At 56.4% G+C, this 13,427-nt stretch overlaps 1 protein-coding gene across 3 annotated transcripts in view; it reads left to right on the top strand.

Moving 5' to 3' along the window:
- Positions 1-13,387, top strand: part of ZBTB17 (zinc finger and BTB domain containing 17) — a 40,658-nt gene extending 27,271 nt beyond the window's left edge. The window contains exons 3-16 of one of the 3 annotated variants that reach the window (XM_049878013.1): positions 5,728-5,934; positions 6,785-6,973; positions 7,624-7,764; positions 8,041-8,166; positions 8,778-9,010; positions 9,124-9,266; positions 9,370-9,670; positions 10,157-10,244; positions 10,332-10,448; positions 10,538-10,658; positions 10,891-11,021; positions 11,326-11,535; positions 11,640-11,729; positions 11,810-13,387. In XM_049878013.1, coding sequence (XP_049733970.1) covers positions 5,730-5,934; positions 6,785-6,973; positions 7,624-7,764; positions 8,041-8,166; positions 8,778-9,010; positions 9,124-9,266; positions 9,370-9,670; positions 10,157-10,244; positions 10,332-10,448; positions 10,538-10,658; positions 10,891-11,021; positions 11,326-11,535; positions 11,640-11,729; positions 11,810-12,075 — 2,361 coding nt within the window. In that variant the 5' untranslated portion in view covers positions 5,728-5,729 and the 3' untranslated portion in view covers positions 12,076-13,387. Of the gene's footprint in view, positions 1-5,727; positions 5,935-6,784; positions 6,974-7,623; positions 7,765-8,040; positions 8,167-8,777; positions 9,011-9,123; positions 9,267-9,369; positions 9,671-10,156; positions 10,245-10,331; positions 10,449-10,537; positions 10,659-10,890; positions 11,022-11,325; positions 11,536-11,639; positions 11,730-11,809 lie in introns of those variants that run through there. The other 2 variants (XM_049878016.1, XM_049878014.1) reach the window with 2 other exon arrangements.
- Positions 13,388-13,427: the final 40 nt, after the last annotated feature.

Raw genomic sequence — 13,427 nt, 5'->3', positions numbered from 1 at the left:
CCACCCCAAAATTTTGTGGCTTAAACCATCAGTAATTTTTTTTCTTCTCTGTTTTCTGGGTCGACTGGGCAGTTCTTTTGCTCCACATGGTGTTGGTTGAGGACATTCATGTGGCAGCATTCCGCTAGCAGCTGGGCTGGAAGGTCCAAGAAGGCTTCTCCCTCTTGCCAGGAGCCTTGGTGGTGTCACCTGGGGCCTTAGTTCTCCACGGGGCTCTCCATGTTGGTGTCGCGTCCCCCAGAGCCTCTCCATATGTTCCCTCTCTCCAACAGGAGAGCTCGGACTTCCCTATAGCATAGTGGCTGGATCCCAACAGTGCAAAAGCAGAATCTTCCAGGCCTCTTCTGGGCTAGCCCTGAAAGTAGTCCAGATTCATTTGGAAGGAAGTAGACTCCATTTCTTGACAGGAGGTGTGGCAGGCACTCATGGAGGAGGGAGGGTGAGGCTGGGCAGCCATCCTCAGATACAGTCTCCACGCCATCACGTGTTCACTTGGGCCTGTTTGCAGTCATTCTGCAGATATCCCTCCCCCCTTTTTCATTAACCCCGTGAATTCCAGGTGAGGCAGGCCAGGGCTGTGTGTCTTCAGAAGAGCATTCCAGCTCTAACACCTGAGGTCTGACCCATCACTCAAGTGTCAAAACCGAGCAGCTGGAGGTGTCACGGGGAAAGGTGTCAGGTTGTAGCTAGGAGTTCATGTTGAGAGCAAGACCAGTCTCTGAGTGGCCGCAGCAGGTTCCTGCGCAAGTCACACGCCCTTTTCAGGCTTCACTTTCTGCATCTAAAATGAGGACCCTGGGCCTGATGGGCTCTGTGGTGTTATCCTATTTGCATTTTCTGTAGTTGAGTTTTTAGAGTTCTTCTTAGAAGTAGCTTTAGCTGGCGCCCACATTTATCACCCTTAAAGCAAGTGAAATAAAGGGGATTCCCACACTGTGCTGGAGTGAAGGGCACCCTGTACCATGGGTGGGGGCGGTGAGAGCTGCCTGTCTGGCGGGAACAGTATTTTATTGCTGACATTGTTTAGAATTGCCTGCACACTTGGTGTAATGAAACACAGACTAACTATTGATTGTATTATTTTTTAAAGTCTCTGTGGACAGTGCCTTCTTTATTGCATGTGCCCTACAGGCTGCTTCACCTCCCTGCCCCTGCTACCCAGCCTCCCGCTGTGTGGCCCAGCCCTCACCTCTTTTCCTGTACCCTTCTAAGCATGGCCAGATCCTGGTTGGAGTCCTGTTGCTGTGGAGTAGACAAGACAGGAGACAGTCGGAGGGGTGCTGTGATCATCTGAGAGCATTGCTCACAGGCTGGGGGGAAATGCCTGGGTCTACCTGGTGAAGGCTGGTGCCCCCACGCTCACGCCACATCGCCTCAGGGAGAGAAGGAGTTGTGTGAGCTGTTCGCAGGCAGCCAGCTGGTGGAGGTGAGAGTGTGAGGACAGCCAGTGACTCTCTGAGCTCTACTTGCTGCACTGGGGCAAGGGTGGTGCATTTGTCAATGCCACAGCTGCAGCTTGATGTCACAGCTTGTGGGTGAAACCATTTAGCCGCGTGGGCCGCACACTCACTGGGGTGTTGCTCGCGAGACTGCGCCTGTGAGCCTGTGTTCAATCTCCTGCTTATCCGGGGAATCAGGGCTGACTTCTCTTTTCTTCCTTGGCTCCCCTCCCCTCCTTCCCTTCCCTTCCTCATCTTTTGCTGCTTCCTCTGTGGCTTTCATCCTGTCTCCTGGTTTCTTTCTTCCTCTTCTTTGATTCATTCAGAACAGATGCTCTTTTATGCGTGTTTCTCTGTTGGAACAGCCTTGGAGGCCACCTCAGGGGAGTGGTAGATGCCACTGGTTCTTTCTTCCCAGCACCCCACTTGGGGAGGAGTCCAGTTCTGGCAAGCTGCGGCCCAGGCAGCCTGTTGCTGTCTTGCATCAGAAAGAAGAGTGCGGTTAGCACTGAGTGGGAAACGTTAGTGGTGGGCGCACGCCCATTCTCTCCTGTGTGTGTTGAGGGGGGTGCTGGTGGTACTGGGGTACCATCCATGTGCCAGGCAGGAAGCCCTGTCTGCCTGGGGCTGGGCTGGGCTGCCTTTCCCAGGAAGCTCTGGGGTGGGTGGCAGCATTAAGGCTCGGTGCACCCATGGGTCCCAGACATGGCAGCTAGTCACCTGCCCTTTGAACCGTTGCTGCCCTGTCCCCCCTGTTGGCTGGAGTCTTTTCACACAGTTACCCTCCCAGCAAATAGTTCTCCAGCTGGAGGGCCTGGGAGCAAGTCTGCTCCTCCTGGGTCTAGCCAGTACTCCCCGGGTTGTTGTACAGCCTAGGTGATAGCCCACCCCAGCTCAGTTTTCAGGTGGCTCCTGGCGAGGGTGAGGGAGCCAGGCCTACTGCCAGAAGGAGGGGTTTGGACCTGACTTGGAGGCTCTGCACTGGCTTATCTGCCCAGACCCCCAGATTCATGGACGGAGGGTGAGGTGCTGGCTGGGGGGGGGGGGGCTCCGGGGCCCCCTCCCTTTCTGCATCTGCCAGATCTTTCTTGGGGCTCCTGAGATTGTGGAGGGTGACTGGTGGTGGGAACCCAGGGGCTGCCCCCACCCCCACACACACCTCTGCTCACGTCCCTTTTTCCATTGCAGAGAGAGAGGAGAGAGCTCTGGGGTTGATTTGCCCTAGGGATTGACGATCCTAGAGGAAGATCCCTTTATGAGGTGTCCTGTGTTGGTAGCAGCCTTGGCCCCCCAGGTAGATCCCTGCTGCTGCTGGCTGGTTTGGCTTCCGAGCATGTTGTTCTGCTGACTTCAGGGCTGGCCCCTGGTTCTTCCCTGCTTATACTGAAGCATTCTAGCCACAGGCATTTATAGATACAGCTGATAGAGCCAAGGAGCAGAGCCTTAGTGTCTGGGACCAGAACAGAGTCCTGGGGACACAAGGAGGGGGGAAAAGGGTGTTTCCAGGTCCGCAGCAGAAGGAATATACGACTCAGAGGCTGGCACACCATGGCACAGGCCTGTAGCCGCTGCCACGGTCCCCTTACCTGAGGAATCCCTGCCCACCTACCCGGTTTCCTCCCCCAGCTCAGCAAATACATATGGTTTCCCTCTGCTCTCTGAAAGTAGAGCATTCCTGTGAAACCTTTCGTAAGCCAAAATGGCATAAAGTGAAGACGCAATTACCATTAACTTATATAACCTACCAAGTCATACCAAATAACATATAGAGCATAGAATAACACTAACACAGTAAAAGTAAGAACGGTACGATAAATACATAGCCTACATAGCGATGTCTGCACAGTGTAGTTTTACAAATGTTCACAGACACAGTACAAGCTATGATACTGAGATGCTGAGTGTGGTTCCCGGGGAAGGAACTTGGCAATGCCATCATTGCTGTCTGGGGTGCGTGCTGCCTCTTTAATGGTTTGCTGCAAAACAAACGCTAAACACTATTTCCACTTTTCGCCTTTTTTCGTAAAAGTGAAAATTCTCTTAGGGTTTCTATCGGTTAGCGGAAACAGGTGCTAATATAGGTCTTTTATAAAAGCAAAGTGGTGTAAAGCGAACTTTTGAAAAGCAGGGGATACCTGTACCCTACTTGTGAGTGGGTGGACTTTGCATCTGTCAAAGCTGATCTGAGCTGGCTAAGCCATGTGCACAGAGGGGTGTGGCCTTCATTGCAGCTTGTCCTAGCCAGACACCCATACATGGTCACCATGCACCTCAGGAGTGACTCACCCCTCTAAGGCTGATGTAACCTGGGGAAACGGCCAGAGCCAGCTAGGAGCTGCTCAACCTGGGGGCTGGGAGCCCCAAAGTGTCCTCTTCCTAGAGACAGTCTGGGGGAGCTCTGAGCAGACCTGGCCTCAGAGAAGAGGCTGACGGGTTTCTGGAGTCACTGGAAGAGAAATCACTGCTTCTTACCAGCCTTGTCTTGTGGGATCCAGTAATGTGGCCCCAGAGAGTGGGGGCTGATTTTTATTCTGAAACATTCCGAAACTGATTGTTTCTGGAAAGGAAGGCTTACTTATTTTCGCCAGAAAAGAACTGATCTTGGGCCTGCTGCCGGGGTGGTGTTACAGGAGGGAGTGCTATGTTGGGTACTTATTTAGTCATGGCCGGTGGAGGTCGTGATGACTAGGCATCATGGAATCTTTCTGAGCATTTTCACTCAAGACAGTTGTAGGTTGTGCAGGCATTAAGTGGGGCCCTGGACTGAGAAACTGTGGCTTGGCCAGCAACTCTTGGGGTCAGAGCTAGAGCTCATTGTTTCTCCAGGGTCCATCATCAGGACAGAGGCTTGTGGAGACAGAGGACTCCCCAGCTTTATGTGGCTCCCTGAGCCCACGAGTCAGAGAGACATGGTGTGGTGGGGGAGAGAGGGAGAGGTTTGTAGCAGGAGAGGGGCCAGGGTGTCTTTCATCCTCAGCCGAGTCCTGAAACTCCAGGCGATTAAAACATCTGCCTTGCCATATCTTCCTAAACACGTTTCACCTGTCCACCATGAAATGAGACACCTAACAAAATAGGTTTTTCACAAGCCAAATGTGTCCAGTTGAAAGAGCTTTTATTTTTTTTCTAAATTTTTGTTTTGTTTTTGTTGAGAATATACACAGCAAAGCATACGCCAATTCAACAGCTTCTACACATACAATTCAGAGTCACTGATTACATTCTTTGAGTTGCGTGACCATTCTCACCCTCCTTTTCTGAGTTGTTCCTCCCTCATTAACATCAACTCACTGGCCCTGAGGGTCGTCTCTGATCTTTGGCGTCGATGGTGTTAATTTGATCCCATGTAGTTCTTAAAAGAGCATAATGTTCAAGGCAGACCTTTTTTACTAGTTAAACTAAACTATTGTTCAGTTTTAAGATGACTTCAGGGAATATTTTTGGTTTAAAGTTGAAGGATTATCTCAGGGCAATAGTTTTTGGGTTTATCCACCCTCCATGGCTCCAGAAAGTCTATAGTCCATGAGAATTTGAAATTCTGTTCTGCATAGTCCCCCTTTGGATCAGGATTCTTCTATGGAATCTTTGCTCAAAGTGTGCAGTAGTGGTGGCTGGGCACCATCCAGTTCCTCCAGTCTCACGGCAAAGGAGGCAGCTGTTCACGGAGGCAGTTACCACACATGCCATATCCTCCTCATATTCCTGCCTCTCCTTCTTCCACTTTTGCTCCAGGTGAATAGAGACCAATTGTTGTGCCGTGGATGGCTGCTTACAAGCTCTTAAGTGCTATCCTCTATTTTAAGCTTATGTCTTGCATACTATATATATATATATATATATATATATATATATATATATATATATACACACATGTGTGTATGTGTGTATATATATATACAACATATATATATAGTATATATATATATGTTGTATATATATATTTGTATATATATATTTTGATATTAAACTGACCAGGTGTTTTCTGGTTGGTTGGTTGGTTGGTTTTTTGACTTTTCAATGTCATTCCCTTGCAAGGCACAAAGGTGGCTGTTTTATGTTGGCCCCTCCTAACTTTTTGAGAATTTTCCTGCCCAGTGAAGCCCAAGGACGCAGGAGCCACTGGTGGGTCTGTGCTTGCAGCATCTGGACTTCTCTGTCCTTCTGTGCCAGAAGTACCACGCTCTTGTTTTAATTCTCCCATTCCTTTATCTGGGAAGTCTGGGCTTGACTGTTGAGCCCAGCTAGCATCCCTCCTGCACGCTAACATGAAGCCTTCTGGCTTCCCCAGCCATGGATTTCCCCCAGCACAGCCAGCACGTCCTGGAGCAGCTGAACCAGCAGCGGCAGCTGGGGCTCCTGTGTGACTGCACTTTCGTGGTGGACGGGGTTGACTTTAAGGCCCATAAAGCGGTGCTGGCTGCCTGCAGCGAGTACTTCAAGATGCTCTTCGCGGACCAGAAGGACGTGGTGCATCTGGACATCAGTAACGCGGCAGGTACCCCGGGTGGGCCCAGGGCCTTCTTGCCGAGGCCAGAGGCTGTGGCTGGGTCCTGGGGCCATGCAAGACCCTCCTGACACAGCCCCTATGTCAAGCTGTGGGATGAGCCAGGCTTCCCACAGAGGCCTCAGGCCAAGAGCATGGGGTACTAAATTGCCACCACCTTTTTGGAGCCTGTTTTGACTGGGGATGGGAGTGGTAAGGGGAGAGCTGCTGTGGGAGGGGCTCTCCAGAATGGAGTGGACATAGGGCAAGGTCCATTGGGAGGGACAGCAACCAGTGGGCCCTGAGGGCCTGGCCCCTTCCCATGGCTGAGTCAGTCCTGAGCCCCTACCCCAGTGCCGAGGGAGTATGTGGGGCGATGGTGGGGTTGACCAGGGCAGGGGTATGTGTATGTGGTGGTGGTGGTGGTGTCAGGTAGTCCTTGGGAATGAGGAAGGAACTGGTCCTGGATTCAGGCGCCCAACCCAGAATGGCGCGACATGCCACGAGGAGGGCAGGGCAAGGTGATATTGCCCCATTTTATAGATGTGGAAACTGAGGCCCAAAAAGGTCAAGTGACTTGCCTGGAGGTAAAATAGAGAGTTGGTGGCCGCTCCCTGATGAAAAGCCAGGACTGATGCTTGGGGTGGAGTGTCCTTGGTTGTGATGTTCAGTTGCTGGGTGCACAGGGTGAGGGCAGCACTCACACCTCTGTCCTCTGAGAGTGTCCTTACTTTCTGAGCCTGTCACTGGGCTGAGAGCCCACCCCCCACAGGAGTGGGGAGGCAGGTGGCCCGCCGGCTAGGTTGGCTGCTGGTGCCAGGCCCTGAGGCAGGTCTGTGATGGCTGGCTGTGTCGTTGGCAGGCCTGGGTCAGGTGCTGGAGTTCATGTACACGGCCAAGCTGAGCCTGAGCCCTGAGAACGTGGACGATGTGCTGGCCGTGGCCAGCTTCCTCCAGATGCAGGACATCATCACGGCCTGCCACACCCTCAAGTCAATCGCTGAGCCAGCCACCAGCCCCGGGGAAAACATGGAGGCTGCAGCCACGGAAGGTAAGATCATCATCGGCAGGCTGTGCCTGAGCAGGTGGCTGGAGACCTCGGCTTTTAATGGGGCTCTGCCTCTGACTCTATCACCTGTCCAGGTCTCAGTTTCCCCATCTAGCCCTGCCTCTGTCGTGGGGTGCTGGTGAGGACTGGGAAAGGCCAGAGTAAAGCCTGGGAAAGGCCTCTGGCAGGGGCCCTTCTACCTGCCCCCTTCTGCCTTTCACCAGCTTCCTCTGTGCTCCACTGCCCAAAAGGCCAGGGAGTTACCCCTCCCGCTTGATGTTTGCGCATCCTGGAGTTCCCTTCTCCCCGCACCCTTCCTTCTGCTTCTCCTGATCTCCTCAAATGGGCCGGGTGTGGGTCAGATTCCTTGAAGAAGTATAAGCTTTCCTTCCAAGCACCAGCCCTGGTCACTGTCTTTATCTTCTGTGTGAGGCTTGTGGCCCTGATCAGACTGCAAGCCCCATGAGCTCACTGTTGTTGTCCCAGTGCCCAACTAGCGCCTGTCACAGAGCAGGTGCCCTGTGAATAACCTCTTGAATCAACAAACCAACCAGCTACTACTTAGATGTCTCCCCAGGGAGGGCCTGGAAAAGTTAGCAATTTTTGATGGGCACTTGATGGGAAATGGCAGGTCTGTCCTGTTCCATCTCCAGCAGGGGACAGGAGAGCCAAGGGGGAGAAGGCTGCTGCCACCACGCTGAGCGAGGTGGACCAAGCGGGAAGCAGTCCATTGGCAGGCCCAGGCAGGGAGCCCAAGGAGGAACGAGGCGGGCAGGCCGAGAGTGCGGCCAGCGGTGAGTTTGTGCCTCTGAGGACCCGCTGGCTGCCCCACATCTCCCAGCAGCCTGGGGTCCTGGTGTAGTGAGGGGCTTTTTCAGGAGGGTCCTGGTGGCTAGGAGGTAGGGTCACACGGGTAACTGCACTTCCTGAGCTCAGGTTACCGAGGAAGACCTGTTGTTGGTTGTGGGGTGCCTGTTCCAGCCAGAGCCAGAGACACACCTACCTGAGTTGTGGCCCCCCTTCTGGGCCACAGAGGGTCCCAGTCCCAACTCTGCCTCCTCCCACCCCAGGGGCAGAGCAGACGGAGAAGGCTGATGCCCCCCGGGAGCCGCCGCCTGTGGAGCTCAAGCCAGACCCCACCAGCGGCATGGCTGCTGCCGAGGCCGAGGCCGCCTTGTCAGAGAGCTCTGAGCAAGGTACGCCCCAGGCCGGCCAGGCACCTTCCATTGCATCCCCGGGCTCCCCCACTCTCCTCACTTGGCTTTCTCTCTCCCTCCAGCCCATCCCTCACTGAGCCACCCCTCACGTCAGCTTTTGGAAAGACCAGATGTCATCTTTCCTCATTCTAGAATTCCAAAATCAGTTCTTGGTTGTACAGCCTGGCCCTGGTCTCCATTAGCACAGAAGCATTGCTGACGCAGGGCTAGAGCTTCTGCCTCTTCCAGCCCTGAGCACCTGCAGCGGACGCCTTGCTGGCCCACACACCCCCACAAGGGACTGTTGGCTGGCAGTACCCTGTGGCTAGCGTGAGTGCCCACCCAGTGGACTGAGGCCCCAGGTAGCAAATACCCAGCCGCCTGACTCTCCAGGAGCTTCCCTGGCAAGTGCTGGGGACATTTATTTGTCACTCCCAGGCCTGTCTGGAGCCCAGGCAGAGCAGGGTATGGGTGCAGAGACGAGCCCCATGATGGCCGGGCCTGGGGCACTGGCAGTTTAGGCTGCTGGCATCGGTCTGGGTCTGAGATCAGATCCCTCTGTAGGCCCTTCTCACCCCCTGGCTTCTCAGGGCCTGCCCTTCTCCTTGCAGAGATGGAGGTGGAGCCAGCAAGGAAAGGAGAAGTCGAGCAAGAGGTGGATGGTGCTGGGCCGGCCGCGGTCAAGGAGGAGGGACCCCAGCTGGAGAATGGCGAGGACAATGAGGAGTCCGCGGGCACGGACTCGGGCCAGGAGCTCAGTGTGGAGGCCCGGAGCCTGCGCTCAGGCACCTACGGCGACCGGACTGAGTCCAAGGCCTACGGCTCCGTCATCCACAAGTGCGAGGTGCGAGGGCCTCCCTGCCAGCCTTCCCTGCCCGCCCTGCACTCCCTCCCGGGCCCTGGGACGCACCCCCTGCCAGCAGCCCCCTCATGCCCCTTCCCTGCTGCGCCCCGCAGGACTGTGGGAAGGAGTTTACGCACACGGGGAACTTCAAGCGGCACATCCGCATCCACACAGGCGAGAAGCCCTTCTCGTGCCGGGAGTGCAGCAAGGCTTTCTCCGACCCGGCCGCCTGCAAGGCCCACGAGAAGACACACAGGTACAGGGGCCCCCCAGGCAGGCCAGCCTGCTCCTCGCCCCCACTTCCCTGCCCTGCCCAGATCCAGTGACTCCCTCTCGCCCTGCCACGCCCTGCCCACCAGCCCGCTGAAGCCTTATGGCTGTGAGGAGTGCGGCAAGAGCTACCGGCTCATCAGCCTGCTGAACCTGCACAAGAAGCGGCACTCGGGCGAGGCGCGCTACCGCTGCGAGGACTGCGGCAAGCTCTTCACCACCTCTGGCAACCTCAAGCGGCACCAGCTGGTGCACAGCGGCGAGAAGCCTTACCAGTGCGACTACTGTGGCCGCTCCTTCTCCGACCCCACCTCCAAGATGCGCCACCTGGAGACCCATGACACTGACAAGGAGCACAAGTGCCCGCACTGTGACAAGAAGTTCAACCAGGTCTGTGGGCCCACCCCATGCGTGCTCAAGAAGTGGTGCACGCAGGTGGGGCTGGGGGGCCTCGTCTACCCTCGGGTGTCCAGAGCCCTGGCTGCACCCTGGGGGAGGGGCGGAGTCAGCCCCGGTCCTCTAGGAGCTTGATCTGAGGGGAGGGGCGGTGATGCTTTAGGGGAAACATCGGGAAGCAGCTCTGCAAACCTGTGGGAAAGGGAGGTGCTGCTGGCTGCAGAGAATGTGAACGGAGCTCTGCCAGGAGACTGGGACGGCCGGTTGGGTCAGGGTAGGGCTTGGCCAGAAAGAACTGTGGTGAGGGTGGTTTTACTGTCATTGCTGAGGCCTAGAACATTCTACCGGCCTCAAGAAGAGGGAGCCATCCACAGGCCCCTGGGAGGACTGCGAATCACTTGTTCCTGGGGGGAGGGCCTAAGGAGGGACCTGAGGCCACGCTCTGTGGGGTGGCCCAGCTGACCCCCTGCCTGGGCACAGGTGGGGAATCTGAAGGCCCACCTGAAGATCCACATCGCAGATGGGCCCCTCAAGTGCCGAGAGTGTGGGAAGCAGTTCACCACCTCAGGTAGGGCCAGGGCTGCCTGGCTGCCCGCATCCCTCCCTCCTCAGCCCTCGGGGTGCACCATGCCGGGTCTCCCTTGGTCTCACACAGGGAACCTCAAGCGGCACCTTCGGATCCACAGTGGGGAGAAGCCCTACGTGTGCATCCATTGCCAGCGGCAGTTTGCGGACCCCGGCGCACTGCAGCGGCACGTCCGGATCCACACGGGTGGGTGAGCGAGCCTGGTGGCGGCCAGGGGTTGGGGACGCAAAGGAGAAGTAGGCGCCAACACCTTCTCCTGCCCCTCCCGCCCCCAGGTGAGAAGCCGTGCCAGTGCGTGATGTGTGGCAAGGCCTTCACCCAGGCCAGCTCCCTCATCGCCCACGTGCGCCAGCACACTGGCGAGAAGCCCTACGTCTGCGAGCGCTGCGGCAAGAGGTCCTGCCCCACCCCCAGGCCCGGGGCTCTGGCGCCCAGGCTCTGTACCTTGAAGGGGGTCAGAAATACACTGAGGGCTTGGTGGGGAACCAGCAAGCTGCTGCCCAAGCCCCAAGCTTAGGTCTGGGGGGTCTTCTCCAACCTAGAAGACGAGGCAGGAGGCCCCAGCTCAGCTCCTCCTGTCCCGGGTGCAGGCAGTTCAGTGCCAGCCCCTCCCTCTGTGACCCTACAGATTTGTCCAGTCCAGCCAGCTGGCCAATCACATTCGCCACCATGACAATATCCGCCCCCACAAGTGCAGCGTGTGCAGCAAAGCCTTCGTCAACGTGGGGGACCTGTCCAAGCACATCATCATCCACACTGGTGAGCTGTACTCCTCTGCTTGTGCCCCTGCCCAGCCCTGCTCTCATCATAGCCTTGGGTGCTGGCACTTGCTGCAGGTGGCCCTGAAGGCAGTTCAGTTCTAACGAGGACCTCACCCCGTTTTCTTGGAGCCTCAGAAGGTGCAGGTGCCATTGGAGGCTCTGTGCAGCTCTGGCGGCTGCCCCCGAGTACCTCCTGGAAAAGACGGGGCTGCTGGGGAAGCTGAGGCACAGTGAGGTCCTCCCACCCCCATCCCCAACTACTCTATCCCAAAAGACAGGAGATAACCTTGCCTACTCCCCAGGAGAGAAGCCTTACCTTTGTGACAAATGTGGTCGTGGCTTCAACCGGGTGGACAACCTGCGTTCCCACGTGAAGACTGTGCACCAGGGCAAGGCAGGCATCAAAATCCTGGAGCCAGAGGAGGGTGGAGAGGTCAGCGTGGTCACAGTTGATGACATGGTCACGCTGGCCACCGAAGCACTGGCAGCAACGGCCGTCACTCAGCTTACAGGTGCGGGCTGTGGGCAGCAGAGGGCGGTCACAGGCCACTTGCCTCCGGGGTGGCAAAGATGGGCAGGTGCCTTTGGCCTTAGGCGCTGCCAATTCTGCCCACAGTGGTACCGGTGGGGGCTGCAGTGACAGCTGATGAGACAGAAGCACTTAAAGCCGAGATCACCAAAGCTGTGAAGCAAGTACAGGAAGCAGGTGAGAGGGGCTGCCCAGGGTGTGAAAGCTGGCAGACCCTAAGGGCCCTTCTTTGCTAACTGAGGCCCCACCTCCTATAGACCCCAACACCCAGATTCTCTACGCCTGTGACTCCTGTGGGGAGAAGTTCCTGGATGCTAACAGCCTGGCCCAGCACGTGCGGATCCACACGGCCCAGGCCCTGGTCATGTTCCAGGCGGACACGGACTTCTACCAGCAGTATGGACCAGGCGGCACGTGGCCCGCCGGGCAGGTGCTGCAGGCCGGGGAGCTGCTCTTCCGCCCTCGGGATGGGGCTGAGGGCCCACCTGCTCTAGCAGAGACCCCACCTGCAGTCCCGAACTGAAAAGGGTGGCTCGGCTTCCTAGAGAATAAATTTGATTATTTTCTAATGCTGCCTAGAGCTCCCTGTGGTGGGAAAGGGGGGTAGCTGGAGAGCTGGCAGCTATGGCTGATGCCATGGAAGAGCTACCCAGCCAACAGACCTGCTTCTTGGAAAAGCCCGGCTGTTCCTCCTGTGGACCTGTCTAGAACCTGCTTTCCTGAGTTTGGGTGTGGGCAGCACATAAGGGCAGAGAGACCAAGGTGCCACATAGCCCGCACAGGCTCCTCTTGGGAGGTGTCTCATCTGTTCAACTTTAGGATCCGACCTTCTCTCGCCCCCATGGAGCAGAGCTTTGACCTTGCCCCCGCTAGGCTTACGGGGTTGAAAAACTGGGAGAAGGGGCCAGCAGGGCCTCGCCAGGACCCAGGCAACCCAGCGAGACCCCAGCCCTAAGGCCGCTTCTGGCAGGCTCAGCTCAGGGCCTGTTCAGAGCACCAAGGCAAGCAGAGAGCAAGGCCCAGCAGATGCCGGCCCAGTCCCGTGGGCCTGGGGAGGCAGGAGGGCTTTTCTGCACTTGGCTGCACCAGCTTTTTGGGAGCATTTACTTGCCCTAAATCAATGGAGTGTCTATAGCCAGGCTGGGTCCCCTGGAGGGCCAGCTATGAGCAGCTAGGAGCTCTGACGGGAGATAAGGACCACAGCGCCGTTACTAGGACCAGCCAGCAGGGGCCAGTGGAGCGGCTCCTTTGGGGGCTCATTTCTGCTCTGTCAGCAGCGAGATCCATTTCTGCCCCCGTTTTCCTACAGTTTGCCCCCAGCAGCTGTAACACCTCACTCAGAGATAAACCATCTTCTTGCGCTGGAAGTGTGTCTATTTGTAGGAGCCCCACTGGATACTGTTGAGTAGCCCCCACTTCCCTGCCCTCCCACCTCCCCAGCTTGTAGTGGTTCTAGCAGAGGGGAGCCTTTCCTACCCGCTCCTGCCTCCTGTCCAGAGGCAGGTACAGGATTACCTGCACCCCAAGGAGCACAGCAGGCCAAGCTCTGCCCGCTGCTCTGGGAGAAGGGAAGGGGCAAGAGACAAGAAACCAAAGCGTGAATAAGAGGTGTGGCGTTTGTGTGGGGGTAGTTTAGTCTGTAACCAATTTGAAGTGCCTTCAGCATTACCTAAGAGCCAATCAGAACCTTTTAGTTTCAAAAATCATTTACACCACAACAGTGAAAAATGGTTCAAGTTCAGCATCTGTGAGAGACATTTCTTTGTGCGAGAGCCATCAGTCTTCGGGGAGGACAGATGAAAGGGCAGAAAAGCAGCAGGTCCCATGTACAGACGTGGGGGGAGAGATGGGGACAGCGCGGGGGGGATTTGAGAC

The sequence above is a fragment of the Elephas maximus genome, chromosome 3, assembly GCF_024166365.1.
Source record: "Elephas maximus indicus isolate mEleMax1 chromosome 3, mEleMax1 primary haplotype, whole genome shotgun sequence".
Lineage (NCBI taxonomy): Eukaryota > Metazoa > Chordata > Mammalia > Proboscidea > Elephantidae > Elephas > Elephas maximus.
The sequence above is the reverse complement of the archived record's forward strand: the minus strand, read 5'-3'. Positions and strand labels throughout refer to the sequence as shown.